Consider the following 18,047-nt stretch of genomic DNA (forward strand, 5'->3'; position numbering starts at 1 on the left):
ATGAACTAAGCCACTAAAGGATGCCCTTAGGAAAAGGGCATTGCAGGACACGAATGTCCCACTCTACAGCCTTCAGCCTTTGTACAAACAGCAGGAAACACTGTTGGACATACCTGTGCGTGCTCATCAACAAAGAAGGAAGCAACCGACTGCAGCAAAAACACTGACTGGCAACTAAGACGAATGACCTCAGGGACACGCAGTCAAACTAATGCATCCAAGCAATCAGAGGGAAGAAGTCAGAAGAGAGTATATCCAAAAGTTTGCTGGTGAAAAGTTATACAAGCTAAACCAATCACTTTTAAGGACACATCAGATTTTTAAAAAACATATAAACATTGAAGAAAGGAGATGGTTACATTGGGTTTGGGGGCTGATGGACACTCTACGGCACAGATGCTGGATGTACGTTTTATGGACACATTTTATATTTTGGGTGGTGAATTCATAAGTGTTTTTGTTAATTTACTAAATATACCGTGAATTGGGGATTGTCAATTTTGTGCCCCACAAAAGGGAACTAGAGTGGTTGGAAGGAGGAGAAGCAAAGCACGAGGGTCCGCAACTTCTGCAGTGGGGAGAGTGGAGGCTAACACTGCATAGCATTGCCTGAGAGCCCTGCAGCAGCCCTTGGCTCTCTGAGGAAAGGTGACAGAGGTGACTCAAGGCTTGCAGGGGTTCACTGTTTGCCTAGGGAGGTGCAGTGGAGTGCAGTCAACCCTCTGTTGCTACCTGAGCAAGGGAGGCTGGCACAGAGCAGGTAGAATGGTTTGTGAGGGTGGACTTTCTGGGAAGCTGTGGGGCCGCAGCCGTCAGCAGAGGGCAGCCACAGTTCCGTCACCTGCCACGGTCCTGCTGCGGAGGAGTTGCTAGGTTTACCTGCTCTAAGGCTCATTTTCCAATCCATAAACAGGAAGTAAGTTTAACTCTTATTTTATAGAGCTTTCCTAAAAGCACAGAAAGATGAACCATGTGACAGGCCCTGAGATCTCAGTCTAGCAGCTAGAGAATGAGGAAAATACCTCTCTGAGAGTCCCCAGTCAGTAGGAGGGGCACCTGGTAGGAATTCTCTCAGGTTTGTTCTTCCCTCTAGCAAACAGACCTTGCTGGTGACGTAATGTATGAGTAACCTCACCCTGCCAGCACCACAGGTCACGTGACAGTCTGTATGGTTCTCGATTTGCTCAAGCCTAGAAACCAACCTCCCACCCTCACCCCTTAACCACGCCCCCTTGAAAGCGCTTATCTATAGAGAATTAAAGCTCTCTGCTACTTTTGCAGGGTTCTTGAGGCCTAAATCTTGGGCTTTTGTGTGATTGCCTCTCTTAAATTAGTTTAGAGAGGTTTGTTGTTGTTGTTGTTGTTTTGTTTGTTTGTTTGTTTGGTGGGGTTTAGGGGTTAGGGAAAGGGACAATTGTGGTGTTTCTTGTGCCATCACATTAGTCAAGGCCAGCCTTCTTGGACATAGTCAAGATGAGAAGCGTGTTTCCAAAACTGATCAGTACAATCTTAGCTTGCAAGCACAGCAGGAGCAATGAAAATCAAAGGACTGAAATCTCAAAAAGATGAAAACTTAACAGCAATATGAAAAGGCCACGCTTGTAGCTGTCGGTGTAAGCTGCTCTTCTTGTCTCTTTAATTCGCTTGGACCCATATTGCATCCCCTGCCCCTAAAAGGAGTAGGACAGCCATCGGAGCTGTGACAACAGCCTAAATAAGGTTGGCTGTTGTCACCATCTCCTTCTTAGCAGGTCAAACATGCTGCATTGCTGCATTGCGTTTTCCTGAAAGCATGGCTCTTTCACAGCACTTGGTAAGGGCTGAGCCTCCCTGTTCTTTCTCTGTGCGCAGTCTCTCCCTCCTCTTGCTGGAGGATCCCGCCCTGAGGCTTGGCCTCTATGTGTTGAAGGGAACACCTTTGCTTCCTGAACCAGTCGGTGAGAATACCACACGGAGAGAAGGTGGAGAGTGGGTAAGGGGGGAGGAGGGAGAGGGAGGGGGAGAAATCGGGACGGGGAGGTGGTGAGGAGGAGAGTTGAAGAGATGGGGGAAAAAGTCTCTGTTCACACCGGGGCCTCAGTGTTCCCCATCCATTTAAGAAGAAGGAAGAAGAGTTTTGTGATGCCAGGTGTTTTTCTACTCACAGCAGCCTCACTGCTGCCTCCTAGTGAAGGTTTCAGGATTGGAAAAGGAAACCAAGCTCAGGAGGCTGGGGAGGGAGGGAAAAGGAGGGAGGGAAACTGAGTATCAGGACACCCACGTATTTCTCCTGCAAGTGTGTCTGTTTCCCACTGACTCCAGCTGTGGCCCAGAGATTACTGTGTCCCCAAAGGAAGCAGAGCATCCCAGTGAAAGGAACCAACTTGCCTGCACTCTAAGAGTTGACAAGACCCCAGCACACTTAAAATTCCCTGCAATTTCTTAGTCCTTTGCCACTCGCTCACATCTGCCCTTCCAACCAGATGTTCATCTTTCAGACAGAACTGCACCACAACTGTTTAAGCATATACCACTCTACCAATATGAACATAATATGGGAGCAAACTAAAAATGAATTTATATGTGCGCATGTATATGTAACAATGGCTTGGGGTTTCTCCTTATTAAACATCTCAGCCAGGCTCAGGGCAGAGGTCTAAAGGCTCTGGATCACAGGAGACACACTCTTTGCCTTTATCACCCACTTATTGGGAATGCTGGTCCTCAAAAATCCAGAACCAACAAATCAAACCTCTGCTATTTTGAAATGTGTGAAGTTTTGTTTCATGAACATACGAAGCACACCTGGTCGTTTCCATTTTATGATGTCTTTGCTCTCTACAAAACTTTCTAACTTGGTTCATTCACTAAAGGGCAATATTGCACAGTTTATAGTGGGGCTATCCAAGGAAGTTTTATGTATTTGATTTTTGACAACATACAGCATATATATATGGCTTTCAGTCATACAAACATTTCAATGCAATCATAATTTATTGTACATTTTAAAGACAAATTTGAAGCACACAAAATCATTTAAATTGTCAACATAAGTTAATTTCTTCAACCTTCAATCTTTTTATGTCAAGATAATTTTCGTTATTAAACTCAACTTTATTCAGAATGATTACTGAATAACAGTTTTCATACGTTGTCTCCTCATATACCTGTTCTTTGTGTGACAGCGCGTAGTATTTTTGTCTTAAACCTATTCTACAAGTTGGTAGGTTGAAAGCTCTGAGGCAGTAATTTTGTAGTTTATCATCATGAAACAGTATATTTGATGCCCTAGTCTATGTAATTACACTTGCTGGTGTCTTAACACTGCACCACCCAGAGTCTGTGCACGGCAGTGTCTTCTAGAGCACACTAAAGAAGTAGGAGTCTAGAGAAATCAGTCCAGTTGTTTTAGCAACAGAAGAACAAAAACAAAACAAAATAAGCATTTACAAACATGACGGCTAAGGAAAACAAAATCCCGCTTAACACACCCTGATGACTGGCATGTCTGTTACCACAACCAATGTTTTCGAAGGCAAATCACCCATTCTATTTAAATGAGCAACAAAAGAAGTTTAACTCTTAAATAAACAAGAGTGCAAAACAATTCATGTCAGCACCTTCATTACAATTGATGCTTTAATGGTTCTGTATGTGCACAAATTGAACACAAATTGCAAAAAGACGTTTTAAAAACTAACCCTTTATACAAAATTATTACCCAAGAAGAAAGCAAGCAAACTGTCTGAAACACAAACTGCCTTGGGGACGGAATCCCCAGGAAGATTAGGGGCACGAGCAAAACTATGGTTTTTTTTTTTGTTTGTTTGTTTTGTTTTTTGTTTTTGCAGGGTGTCTATTATAATTGCTCTAATTCTAAAGCAAGAAAACTCTGTTCAACAGCATAAGAACAGTCCAGCGTAGAACATTTCTTTAAAAATTAGAGAAATAATTTATACTTCTGATTTGAGGCCCTATCATGCGGTTGAGAGACCGCAAACGTTAGAGACATAACGCGGCGACGGCTCTGAAGACCAGGACTAGAAGAAATTGAAACAAGGCAGAAGACAACCGTTAAAGGGCTGGGCTCAACCTAGGCTCGCCCCCCTCCCAAAGGCTTGCCAAAAACGTCCTGTCCGTCCTGGGCTATTTTCACTCCACTACCTCTGACTGAGCGCATCACCAGGCAAGAAATGCCGGAATCATCTGTTACGGGTTACACCTGGCCCTCCAAGGAAAATGAGCGCTTCCTTGCCATTAGCAACAGTCTCAAACACTTTCAAAGATTCCCCCACCCCTCTTCCCCATGTTTAACCCTCTTCCTCCGTAGTTCTTGAAGCTCTGCTCCTTGGGTGTAGTGTGCATCACTTTCATTCGCCGGGAAGAGGCTTTGCAGAGCCGCATTAGCGCTGGGCCGAATAGGGGCAGCCGCCGGTGACACCAAGGGTTGCCAAGCTCCAAACAGTGCGCAGACTCCGGGGCGCGCGGCGGACTCTTCTCTCGCCTAAACCTGCACTCAAAGTGAAAACGAGTAGGAGGAAGAGTGTTGGGAGGGGGCAAGGGGCGGGAGGGGGAAAGGGGCGGGAGGGGGGGCGATCCTGTTAAATTCTGGTCGGGAGCGGGGAACAGGAGGAGGATCCGCTGGTCCCTCCTCCCTCCTGGAGTCCTCGGCTCCTCCTCCTCCGCACACCCAGGATATACACACACATTCGCACACAATCGCGGCTGGACATGCACACCCAGCGCCCGCTGCCGGCGCCTACACTCGCAGGTGGCGACACTCACCTGAGCTGGTACCGAGGGCTCCAGCCGCCTTGGGAGCGGCGGAGCGGCGGCCTGGGCCTGGAAGGGGCCTGGAGTTGGGAAAGCAGGAGCGGCCTCAGCACAGACCTGCGGCCCCAGGTGATAGTGCATTTTCTTTAATCCCCCCTCTTCCAGAACCTGGGTCCCCGCACCCTTCCAGCCTGCTGCGACTGGAGAAGCTAGGAGAGAGAGGCTCCCAGTCGGGGCTCACACGCCGGCGCACGCTTCGAGGCGCGCTCACCGGGAGGGGCGCGGTTGAGCCGGGGCCGGAAACTTCCAAGAAGTAAGTTACAAGAGTCTGGCTGCGGCGACCGGAGCCAGGACGAGAAGCCGCCAGGGCCCGGCCCGCCGCGCAGCACCGAGCCACTCTCCACGCCTGGAGTGCTCCGGGAGGCCAAGTCGGCCAGCGCGCCTGGAGGAGCTGGGAGCCTGAGGAGCAAGCATGGCCCTGGCCGCTTCCCGGTGCAGCGATTCGGAGAGCCCGGCCTGTCTCCACTGAGGCCTGCCGACTCGGGCTTACTCAAAAACCTCATCCCACCCCCCTTCCTCACCTCTTCTGCGCGAAAGCCTCGGATCAAGACCCTCCGGGCAAGTGCCCCGAGACAAAGCCTGCCCTCAGCAAAGCTACAAGACTGGGGGTTCCATCCGCTCGCCCTGACTCCAATAAGGAAGACCCGCCGCGCTGCGTTTGTGTTTGTATCCCTCGCGGAGCTCGGAGAACCCCAACCCTCCCCCTCCCCTTCCTCTTCGCAGGACACCCCTCCCCCACTTCCATCTGCTTCTGTCAAATGAGAAAGTCACCAGGGAGAACCCAAACACTCCAGCAGCCGAAAGCCCCCTTTGGCACTTGGCAGCACGCGGCGGCGGGCTCCTCGGTTCAACTTTGGGGAACCTCCATCTCTCAACTTTCGGGGGTGCTTGGTCTTCAAGGCACTGAAGATTAGAGGAGAGCGGAGAACTGAGCCAGGCAGCGGCCACCTGCAGGGAGTTGCTTTGGCAAGCAAAAGCAAGCAGACAGAAGGACAAAAAGAAAGAGGGCTAAGTGACATTACGGAGTGGGGTCGCCACCGGGAAGTTCCAGGGTCCCAGAAAGGATTTTTCCTAGAGCTCAGCGAGAGAGACCAAAGCGGCCCGGGACACAGCGCCCCGGCCCTGGGCTAGTCCTCTGGTCCCCTCTTTCCGGGCCGGAGCGACGCCGGGACGCACGGCCTCCGGCTGAGCGGGTCCCCTCTTGGCAGCCAACATTGATTTCCTCCGGGCGGAGGCCGAGGGCCCGGGTGGCGGCGGCGGGCTGCAGCCGCAGCTCGGCGACAGCATGTCCAAGCCGGTGGACCACGTCAAGCGGCCCATGAACGCTTTCATGGTGTGGTCGCGGGCTCAGCGGCGTAAAATGGCCCAGGAGAACCCTAAGATGCACAACTCGGAGATCAGCAAGCGCCTGGGCGCAGAGTGGAAGCTGCTCACGGAGTCGGAGAAGAGGCCGTTCATCGACGAGGCGAAGCGCCTGCGAGCCATGCACATGAAGGAGCATCCCGACTACAAGTACCGGCCGCGGCGCAAGCCCAAGACCCTGCTCAAAAAGGACAAGTTCGCCTTCCCGGTGCCCTACGGCCTGGGCGGCGTGGCGGACGCCGAGCACCCGGCGCTCAAGGCGGGAGCCGGGCTGCACGGTGGCGCGGGCGGAGGCCTGGTACCCGAGTCTCTACTCGCGAACCCCGAGAAGGCAGCCGCTGCCGCCGCCGCCGCCGCCGCGCGCGTCTTCTTCCCGCAGTCTGCGGCTGCCGCCGCCGCCGCCGCCGCCGCTGCTGCAGCGGGCAGCCCCTACTCGCTGCTCGACCTGGGCTCCAAGATGGCAGAGATCTCCTCCTCGTCGTCCGGCCTGCCGTACGCGTCCTCGCTGGGGTACCCCACCGCGGGCGCGGGTGCCTTCCACGGGGCGGCGGCGGCGGCTGCAGCGGCCGCAGCGGCCGCCGGGGGGCACACGCACTCGCACCCCAGCCCGGGCAACCCCAGCTACATGATCCCGTGCAACTGCAGTGCGTGGCCCAGCCCCGGGCTGCAGCCGCCTCTCGCCTACATCCTGCTGCCAGGCATGGGCAAGCCTCAGCTGGACCCCTACCCGGCGGCCTACGCCGCCGCACTATGACCCCCGCGGGCTAGACCCGCGAGGACCTGCGCGCACACGTGTACATATGTATAGGTACGAGACTAGCGGCCTTCCGGTGCGCCCTCGAGCGACTGGGGCCAAGTGTATATGTACTTAGATGTATAGGTGTCAGGCAGAGGAGATGCCAGTCCGGGCTTGAATGGCCGAGCCCTCGAGGGCGCGAGCGAGTGTGCCTGTGAACTCGCAGCATCATTTTCCACCCGCACTTCTACAGCCAATTTTATAGAGAGCGGTTGTGTGGCGCCAGCAGTTGGTGTTTGCTTTGCACTTCGGAACCTGTTGCGTTTTGACCCACAGAGGTGGGAGGGGAAACTTTATGACACGTTGCGCTTTCCAGTTTTGTTGGTTGGATTTTGCTTTTTGTGTCTCATCGTTCCAAACCCCCACCCTCTCACCCCCAGCCCCGGTCCTGCTCGGTCTGTGTTGCGCACACTCAGTTCTAATCTTCAGTCTGAAAAAGCTGGCCAAGGAGAGGGCCAATGACCACTGTCCTTAGCGTCTTAGAGTAGGGTGACTCTGGGCAGCCTTACTTTCTCCGTGTTACAGTTTGAACTCTGCAGGTTTCTGCAGAAGCCACGGCGGATCTATTCTTGACCAGTGAGTGACCACTTGATATCCGGCCTTTTTTATGAGATATGATCACCTTTTCTTTTTGTTTCATCCATATGCAAATCAAAGCAAGAGCTCTTTTTTTTTCCTTTCTTCCCTAAGAACAAGAAATACAAAGAAATACATATGAGGTATAAGTTGTTAGTTGGAGTCTAGCCCCTGAAAAGTCTACTAGAAGTCTACTGAGTCCGCTGGCTTGGACTTTGCCGCAGTTTACAAATGTGTGGCAAGTGCGTGGTATTTACCCTCATGACTGAGTCCCCTTGAGATTGTAAATGTGTGTATGTCAGTGAAAACATTGAGTCTTGGAAAATGTGTTATTTTTGTTGCCCTTAATTGAGTCGGTTTTAGACTCAAAACATGTTGAGGAAACGTCAAAGTTAACTTTTAAGAATTGCGGAACTATTTCAGAATCGCAATTTTATCTAATATTAAATCAGACTTTTTTGTCTGGGTCATAATTATATATTTATTACTTAGCAAAACTGGAAAAAAGCAGAAAGAAAGCACAGAATTGTTTTTGAAAGATGCCTCTCATTATCAGCTAGTATTCCTCTCCCAAGCTGAACCGGTTTTAATGTGTTTTTCAGAGCTCTCTTTCCAATTAGCTTATTTTCTAGACCGCCTGCAATTCACTTGCAACTTATAATGAAACACATTTTAGAAAGAAAAACTTTCCTCAAATTATAGCTTTTTGTTTCCTTTTAAATGTATATATTTTGACTAATGTTTGTGAATGAAGTTGCTAACATGTATTTAGTTTCATTTTGGCTTTATGTAAGATAAAGTTTTAAAAGTTTAAATATTGGTTTTAACTTTTATGTGTAAATGGTTTTCTTGTGCGATCTTCTAATTTAATATTAGATGCGTCTAAGCTCTATCTGTAAATTAGAATCCTACCATCACTGTTCATTTTTTTGAACAAAGAATTTAAATAAAGCCTGAACCAGGGAAAATAGAAAATCTTCTATTTCTTGTTGAGTTCCTAACAAGATTTTTATCTGGATTGCCCTTGCAGTGCCTGGCCCAGGTGAAGTGTAAGGTATCCTCCAAAGGCAGGCTTTGTTTCACTTTTGAATAGATTTACTAGGAAATCTAAATCAAGCCATTGTTATTCAGAGCCAAAAACCTGATTTATCACATTTTTAATCGTGAATAGGAAAGATTTTAAAAAAAAAACCAAAGTAGTTGCGTTATCTTTTTCGGGGTGGCGGGGCATTCATGAACCAGTAGAAGAGAGCCCATTTAAAACATCTAGACTGCGCAGAACACTCCGCCAGTTTCCAGTAACCTTTTCTGAGAAGAAAGTTGCCTGGCCACTTTATCTTGTTTGCAGAACAGCCCCGCCACTTGAATCAGTGTAATTTGTTCACATATCTTTAGGGTATTCCTTATTTGCACTTTAAGGATTTACTTGGAAGGGTAATCGCTGCCAACAGAAATGTACAACTTTTGGCCTCCTTGGGGCTTTATTCTGCTATGCTAATAGCTTTAAAATAGAAGTTCAGTGTTGCAGATTCTAAACAGAGGGCTGGCTTTCCAGTAGTAGGCAAGTCTCCACTGGAGACGAGTGTAAGTTCATAAAGCATTTTAGATTTAGAAAGAAAATGATAGGCGGATAGATATATGAAGCTCAGGAAAGCGCAAGACCTAGAATTGAGAAGTCTCAAAAATTTGCGTAAAAACGTCCTAAACGTGTTTCCCCGTTGACAGACGACATCCCAGGCCTGCATATCTTTATAAGTGCCCAAGACTTTAAAGTCATTGTTTTCGCCCAACGGAATAATATTTTAAAACCATGAAAAGTTTTGGAAATGTGAGAAATAGGCTCTGCTAGTTTGACCCTGATTCACTAATTAAAACGATCCCTCTCCTGTTATTCCCCGGGCTCTTTGCAATATTATAAGTTAATTCATATGGTTCTGAGCGATTATGCAAAACTAATTTGGACTGTCCAGGGGTAATTATCCCTGACACGGTTAATTAAATCCTTTCAAAGCTTCGTCTTTCCCTTTTGTAGCAGCCCATCACTTCTCAACACGGAACTTCCTGCGGCTTGCTGGAAATCACCCCAGCCCTAAATCTTAGTTACCTCCTGAGCTTTACTCCACCAGCAGAAGATTCTCCTCCCCGCCACCCTCTCCCCCGCCTCCGCCCCTCCTCGCGTCCCCTCCTCCCACCCTTTCCCAAAGCTCTGCGTTTTCTGAAAGGCTTCGATCATATATGAATGAAAAATCTAGAAATACCAGTAAGGGTAGGTGAGAGAGCACCAGGAAAAGGGGGGGGGGCGGAAATACCAGGAACACATCCCAACCGTCACGGCTGTCCGCAGGCTCCCGGAGACTCGTTACCATCCATTCTTCAGGGTCTTTACAAGCTGGAGAGTTCTACTCTCGAAGAAAGCCTCAGGCCATGTTAGACTGCAGTAATCTGGGGTGGGGTGAGTTAGGGTGGGTATGAGGTAGCAGGAACAGCTCTCTGGCAGGAAGGCGTCGAAGGCGTGCGGGTGGTTGGGTGCCAAAGTCAGAAAGCGAGCCACAAAAACAACGCAGAGAGATGCCGGGTTTTCCCCCTCCACTTCTCTGCTGCTTCACGTCTATTTCCGCGCATTCTCTTGCTCTGTTTTTCCTCCGCTTCGTTCTCTTCTCCCTACCCCCCACCTCGGTTTTCCCCTTACAGTGTTCAGTTTAAGTGTTTTGGTTTGTTTGTTTGTTTAAAAACCTGGCATTTCAAGACGGGCGTGGTGGCGCGTGCCTTTAATTCCAGCACTTGGGAGGCAGAGATAGGTTGATCACTGTGAGTTCTAGGCCAGCCTGGTCTACAAAGCGAGGCCAGGACAGGACAGCGAAAGCTACACAGAGAAACCCTGTCTCGGAAAAACCAAACCAACCAACCAACCAACCAACCAACCTTCCACAACAACAAAAACCCTGGCTGGCATTTCTTTGGTAGTCACGGTCACCTAAAAACTTTATTACAAACATTATCTCAGAAGAACTAAGAATGTTGCTTTTGGTTTTGAGCAAACAGGTGGAATTGATGAGTTTAAGCAATAAAGCCTTGTGCTGGGGGAACACGCCGCCAGGGGAGTGACATCAGGGGAAGCCGAGGAGGTGGCCCCTGCGGGTGGCTACTTCTCTGACACTTATCCCCAGCCAGGACCAAACAGCGTGCTTCTCCCCACCTTGCCCAGGCTTTTGGTACCAAGTGCTAGGACGCAGTAGAAGCTGGACTTCCCGGGGTGGAGAGGGGACCTCGCCAGCCAATCAGAGCGCAGCTAGCTTGGCGTTGCCGGCCGGGTCCTCCCCGCTAGTCCCAACTTTGCTTCTACTCGAAGTGGCTGATCTTGCGAGCAGCCCAGCGAAGGCTGAGAGAGCGCCATCCAAACTTTATTAATCTCTCCCCTGTTCTTTCTCCCTCAGTCCAGTGCATCTCAAAGGTCAACCCTCTTCTTTTAAAAGACTGATATTATTAATTCACTGACAATCTCTCCCTTTTTTCTTTCTTGCAGAGAGAGGAAAAAAGGAAAATGGTGAAAAGAGCTTTTTTTTTCCATCCTTTTTTTTTTTTTTTTTTTTTGTCCTTCAGTGGGAGCGTTTAGACAGTCGAGGAGGTTTTGTCCGAGAACAAAACGCGGGGTTGGGAGGTTTTGTGAGAGTGTTGTTTGTTGAAGTGGAGCTAAGAAAAAGCGACGGCTTTCTCCTCATTGTGAAGAAACCAATCGCTGGTATTTGGAAAACTGTTAGCATTGTGCACTTCTTCTGTGTCCATTGTGAGGCGTTTCTTTTCACAAGGTTTTTTTTTCAGCCGATCCAGCTGGCCGGAATGAATAGCGGTGCAATGTGTACTGGCTTTGTCCCCCCGGCCTTCAAGTAGCCCCCATTGAATAGACTAAGTTGACACTGCGTGACAGTGAAACAACATAATAAAAAATACATGAGCCCCTGAATAGGAGCAGGCGCATAAATAAATAAAATGGGTGACCAAAACTGGATAAACTGAATGACAAAACGGTGAAAGGGGAACAAAAAGATATTTAACACGCTAGATTAGCATTAGAATGCAATCTACAAGGCAGAACAATTGATGAATAGGTTTACCCGCCAAGAAAGAAATGGACTAAATGCCCTTTGAATGGATATGCTTTTTGCAAGGGCTTTGAATAGATATGCTTTTTGCTAGGCCTGAATGGGGAAAGGTAAGGGTGAAGCTATGTAAATGAGTGGGGGAACTTTTATATATATATATTCTTTAAACACACACACACACACACACACACACACACACACTGCGGGGGAAGAATGAGCCTCGGGGGTGTTTACAGAAGCAATAATTGCCATGATTAGCATTGTCTGCAGCAGATAGAAATTGAACAGGTTGGGATAATATAGGGTAGCAGTAATTATCCTTCTAATTAATGGTCCTTTGCTACTTGAAGAAAGGAAAAAGGAAAGGAGAAGTAAAAGTTATGCAAAAGTTATGCCTTCTAGTGCCCATTTGCTCAGCGTCGGGATCTCTGCCACAGTGAGTCCTGAACGGGGAGTCCCTTTCCCACCTTAAAGTATTCCAAGGAACCAGTCCTGCCTTCCAAGGGGGAGGGTGCGGGAAGGGGGCCTCGGGGCCATGAATTCTGTTTCGGAGTCTCGGAGTCTCGTACAGTGTCTGGCACATGATAGGTGGCTCAATGAATAAATGCTGTGAAATGAATAAATGAACATAAATTTGCCAGGAGTTAGGTGGGGGTGGGGTGAGCCAGGAGGAAGATGCTAAGAACCCATCTCGGGCCGAAGTCACCTTTCAGTTTCCCAACTTTTATTCATGAGGGAAAGGTCCACCATGCTGAAAAATTTGGCCTCAACTTCCTTAAGCCACTTGGAAAAGAGAGAGAGAGAGAGAGAGAGAGAGAGAGAGAGAGAGAGAGAGAGAGAGAGACGTTTTAAAAGGAGGTGGTGAAGAGGAAAAGGAAAGAAAGGGGAAGTATTAAAATTACAGGAGACATAACTGACAATCTCTCTTGCCCCCCCACCCCCCACCCCCAGCTTTTCTCAATTCCTTGCCTAGACGCACTGCTGAGGATGACAGTGGAGAGGGGCCTCACTCACCTTTCTGTGAAGAAACACTGCTTACTGCTTTACACACTAAACACTTTTTTAAAAAGATAGCCTCATTCCTGCCGTCCCCCCCCCCCCCTCCACAACCTCCCAACCGCAACATACACGCCTCTGGCTTCTAGTAATCCTAGTGTGAATCTGGAGGGAAGGAAGGACAGGTCTCCTCGTGGTTAAAGTGCTAGCTGAAGGCTGCTCGCCGCTCTTCAGTACTCTTGCCCCCCGCCTGGAGGCGTCTACACTGGCCCTTGCTGTTAAAATGAAATGTTTTATTTTTGATGGTTCATTTCCAGCAGCTTGGTGGCTGCTAGGCTACCCTGCAGCCTAACTTCGCGGGCTCTGCTCGCGCTGTCGTCCTTCACTTAATGAAATAATGCAAATTATGGAGTACCCCCAGCTGACACTTCTCTGCAAAGGTGGAAGCTCACAGCCTCTGAACTAGGCAGCAAACTCCAGACCTCTCTCACAACAGGCAGTGAAACTTCACAGTTAACGCAAAAGTAAGTGCCTCTGGCTCTCAGAGCCGCTCTCCTCCCCACCCCCTTAAAATACAGCTCAAGTGCCAATGTGATGGGGGAAAAAGCCTTGCTCATTTTAAAATGTAACTTGAGCCTTCTAGCTTTTGACTCTTCTCAAAACATACGAATTCCTGGAAATCTGGCGGTTTTGTGACAATCTGTGCGGAAACACCTGTATGGAAGGAGTCTTTTGGATGAACTAAACCTTAAGATTAGGGTGCTGGGTGTGTGGGACGCAGGGAGCTATCGGACTGCGCTTCCGGAGTCCTCCGTGTGGCTGCTGGGTCTTCAGGGACCTCCTGGAAAACAGGAAAGTGGCACCCTGTTGACAAGGAGCTCAGAAGCCGTGCTCTGGTACGCGCCTTCTCTGCACACGCCCCCTCTATGCATGCCGAGCCCCACCCCCACCCCCACCGCTGCTGCCCAGCATTCCATTCACAGTTGACTCGAGAGAAAATTAGAATCAGCTACGGCCTTTTAATTCTTCCCCAAAGATGTCTGCACCTGATTTCTACCGCCTTTGAGCTCCGGGTTTCGTTTAGGGAGGAGCTATTTAAGGGACTTTTTGACTAACAGAAGTTTAGGTGGGAACTGAAAATGCCTCACTGCTCTTCTTAGATGCGTTTATCGTCGTATTAGCCAAGGGCTTGGAGACTCGCGGCCTAATATTTCCAGCCTCTAGGCAAAGAATTCTAGTGAGACCGACTAGTAAAACCATCTTTCTTAAGGGAAATTCCTGAATTGTTAATTTCTTGTGCACTCACACTTCCCTAAGCAACTGCCACCACGCCTGCTCGACCCTGCCCCACACAAACACCATTTGATTTCAGGGTCGCCCCAAGGTAATTAGCCTTTTGCAAAATGCTTAATTCCAGGAAGGAGAAGCACTGTGGAACAGAGACCAAGTGAAGCTTTTCAGATTGGTTGCCTCTGCCAGAGCCATCTTTTCATCAAGTAAGGAGCAGAGAAAACAAGTCAACCAGCCTTTCAAAAGGCTTTTGAGACCTCAAGGCTGGAGGAGCAAGCTTCCTATAGAGTCAGCCTTCCCGAGGTGGATTTGCGATGGAATTTAGGATAACCCTGGGAGCCCAACTTGTCTTCCCAGAATCCTCTGCAGGCTAATTGTAGTTTTAGGAGCCTTAGCGCGTTTTTCTTTTGCTTTGTAAATAGTTCTTCTCCAAATGCTCTTTTACTAAAACCAACACACACAGAAGGGTCGGGGAGGGAGGAAGGAGGAAGTGGGGGGCATTTGAGGTGGGCCCCAGCTTTTGTTTTATATCTCTAGAGGATGAACACAAGACATGCAAGTCCGCTCTTAGTTTCCACCAGGCTGATGACCCCGGAAGCCAAAGTTACTGCGAGGGGCTGAGTTTACATGGAAATACCTGGAGTTCTGTGCTAAAACATTGCTTATAGCTCTCTCACGGTCATCTGAATTTTTTAAAGGCTTTTCTTCCTCCCTTCTTTCCTCCCTTCCTTCCTCCCTTCTTTCCTTCCTTCCTCCCTTCCTTTATTTATAAAGGAACCATTCAGAGCCTGGAAGAAGATGCAGAGATCTTAGGACATCTGGAAACAAATAGGTTCAGAGCGACATTGAAGAAAGGGGCCACTAGAAAAGTCAAGGGCCAGACAGTGAAGGTAGGGCGACCAGAGGAAGCCACATATCCCTCCTAACCAAGGCTGGGTTGAAGCGCAGACCTTTCCCAAGGGCCTCAGCAAGGCACTGACCTCCCAGCCAGGCCCCTTCGACTTCAGCCCAGAGAGCTGAAACCCTACTAGAGAGAGAGGGGAAGGGAGGTGAGCTGCGGGCTCTGACCGGATTTGCAGCGAAAGGAGGGGGTTCCCTAAGTGAGGAGCTTCCTGAAGGCCCCACCCCAGGACTGGAATCACTTTAGAGAGTGGAATCTCTGACTGCCCTTACTGGTCTACAAATTTAAACCCTGCAGATCCCTGCAGATTTGTGCAACCTGAAAGTTGTCTGGGGTGTGTGTGTGTATGTGTGTGTGTGTGTGTGTGTGTGTGTGTGTGTGTGTGTCCTCCTATTAAAATAGACAAGCAACAGAATACTCATAAGACGTTGAAAGGGACTTCGTTTTCAAGGAAAAACCTAAAGTGTTTCAGGTTAGACTCTTAGGACAACCCCAGAGCTCAGTACCAGCTCGGGGTGAGCCCCTTCCCAGCCACTGCCACCGCCAAAGCCAGACTGGGTGGTGAGGAGCAGGTGCTTTCTTCAGCTTCTAGCCTGGGTTGAGGGCTTTCCTTTTCAGCAACTGGGTTTTCTTCTGCAGTTGAAGTAAGCAAGTAAGTAAGTGAGTGAGTAAACAAACAAACAGCCTTAGACCTTTGTAGTTCAAGTGGTTGATGAATATGTATGAGGCCAGGCTGTTTAAGGAGGTGAATAAACGGGAGTGGGTGTGTCTTCTTGCAGAGCATCTTAGGAGAGGAAGAACAGACGTGCAGGGACTTGCTCCTTCTGATTCCTGAGGTGCTGAGCCTCCACCTGAGCCTGGGCGAGTCTCTGTGCTCCCTACACTATTTGCACACATGTCCCAAGTGGCAGGGATCAGTGCATATTGGCTCCTGGATCTTTGGGTACAGTTTTTCTTTCAAAGTTTAACTAGGTGTTAGAATAAAAGAGAGCTGCTGAGCAAAAACATCCAATGCTGCAATCAAAGATTTTTGCCATCTGCCAAAAATGAGGTGAAAGCGTTGACCTGTGCATCCCTGGGAGCAAGCAAGGTGTTTGTTTTCTGGTGCCTGTGCACCTGTGAGTGGCTGCAAGGGAAGGGTAATCGGCCATCAACACACTTCCCAAACCCTTGTTGTTTTCTCCCACTGGAAAAATGGCCTTGGTGTCTGTCCCCAGGAATCATCCAGCCTTGGTCTTTGGGACCTGTGAGTAGAGACAAGAGCAGGCCTAGGCTGCTTCGCCAGTCTCTCCGCCACTGCCAGCCTCAGCCTCTCTCGTGAGCATACCTTTGAAGACATCTGGATCGCATGGAGGGCCCCAGCACCTGTTCAGATCTGTGAGTCAGATACGAATCATGGAAGCTTCAGTGTGGCCTTGGACCAGGCCTCACAGAACAAACAAGATCCAAACCTCAGCAGGCCTTTGGCCATCACACTTCTGCTGCTGTGAAAGCTCCAGCAGCCCAAGTCCTCGGACTGCAGGGTTAGGCAGTGTCCCCTGCAGGAGAGGCTTGGGAAGCAGTTTGCAGAAGCCCCACCTCAGCTCTGGCTCGGCTGGTAGGATGAGCTTCCCAGCAGGTTTCAAAAGCCCTCCAACCAGCCTTCTTCTTCTACTAAGCACTGTCTGAAGCTTCCTTTAATTCAAGCCACTAGATAGGGGCAGTTCTGTTCCTGCTGGGATTTGGCATAATTGAGACCAAGCTCTGGCCCAGGTCACCAGGCCCAGGGCTTTCCCAAAAGCAGTTCCTAAAAAATAGCAAGGGCTTGGGATGTCTTCATCCCCATTGGCCTAGTTCCTAACCTGCATACCTTGATGAGTTTACATTACATTTAAATGGGCTTGGAGGCCACTCTAGTCCCTCTGTAGGGACTAGGTACCTGGGAGCTTAGGGCTACCTGTGAGAAAGTTTGCAGAAATGCAGTCACTCTGCTGACTAAGGAGAAGCTGTAGAGCAAATGTGGACTCTAGAGATGGTTGGAAGCATGCACAGATAGATCTTAAGGTGTGCAGAGGTGAATAAAAGTATGGGGAAGACACACTGTCTCAATGATACCAAGGCAAAGGCCTCTAATTGGCAGGGGGAATTGCCACAATTCTGGTAACAGCCTGATTTGCCAATTTGCCTTGGGGGGGGGGGGAGGGGCTCTAGGCCATTAGGGTTCTTTAGAGGAAAAGAACTGATAGGTACTCTGTGTGTGTGTGTGTGTGTGTGTGTGTGTGTGTGTGTGTGTGTGTGTGTGTGTGCTTTACCAGAGTGACTTACAGGCTGTGGTCCCACTAGTATCCAGCAAGAATCCAGTAGCTGTTCAGTCCATGGGTCTGGGTGTCTCAGCTGGTCTTCAGTAGACACCAGAACTCTAAAGAAGTAGGCTGTAATGCCAGTGAGGAAATAGACTTTACCAGTAAGAATGAGGCAAGCCAGCAAAGAAAGAGAGCCTCCTTTCCCCATGTCCCTTATATGGGGCAGCAGAAGGTGTGGCCCAGACCAAAGGTGGGTTTACCCACCTCAAAAGATCCAGATTTCAACTGATTTAACTAAGATAAAAACCCATCGTAGTTGTGTCCAGCCATTTAGGTTTTAGTTAATTCTAGATGCAGCCAAGTTGACAAGTAGTAATAGCCATCACAGACCCCCTCCCCAGAAATGGAAGACATTTTTCAACATACTGACTGTAGGACTCTTACAAGATGGATACCAACTATAATCTAAGGGAGGGATTCTATTCGATGTCAAAGACTTCCATCCTTGCTGCAACTGGGCTCAGTTTCCAGAATGTGCCCATCCCCAGTTTCACTACAAATAAGATTACCATCCTTGAAAATCAAAGCCAGAGCGCTTGGTGACTTTTTTCTAGGATCCCTGATTCTCCTAACAAGGCTGCAAGCAAATGAGTCTGGGGGCCTTTTTAGCCAAAGGGGGGAGTGTATGTGTTGTTTTCATCGTTACTTTTTGTTTGTTTGTTTTGTTTTGTTTTTTCTGCTTTATCTGCATAAATCATCAAAACTCTTGTTCCTTCTATTACAGATGTTCAGAGTCATGGTTTCTGGATTAATGTGACTTTTGGAAGCCCCTGCTGGTGAGGAGTCCCCTGGCCCTGCCTCACCCCTTCCTTGCTCCATGTGGACATCTGCCTTCATTTCCTCTTTTTTTTCTTTTTTCAGTGCTGTGGCCT

General features: G+C 48.9%; 1 protein-coding gene across 1 annotated transcript; it reads left to right on the forward strand.

The window, feature by feature from the left end:
- Positions 1-4,555: 4,555 nt before the first annotated feature.
- Positions 4,556-8,470, forward strand: SOX21 (SRY-box transcription factor 21). The gene has a single exon (XM_084768001.1). It carries the CDS (start codon positions 6,098-6,100, stop codon positions 6,926-6,928), a length of 831 nt encoding a protein of 276 aa, XP_084624127.1. The 5' UTR covers positions 4,556-6,097; the 3' UTR covers positions 6,929-8,470.
- The last annotated feature ends 9,577 nt before the right edge of the window (positions 8,471-18,047 follow it).

The sequence above is a fragment of the Acomys minous genome (assembly GCF_964271855.1).
Source record: "Acomys minous genome assembly, chromosome: 18".
NCBI classification, from domain to species: Eukaryota; Metazoa; Chordata; class Mammalia; order Rodentia; family Muridae; genus Acomys; species Acomys minous.

Coding starts and splice junctions, on each gene's coding strand:
- SOX21 (XM_084768001.1), top strand. CDS start 6,098: ATGTCCAAGCCGGTGGACCACGTCAAGCGGCCCATGAACGCTTTCATG.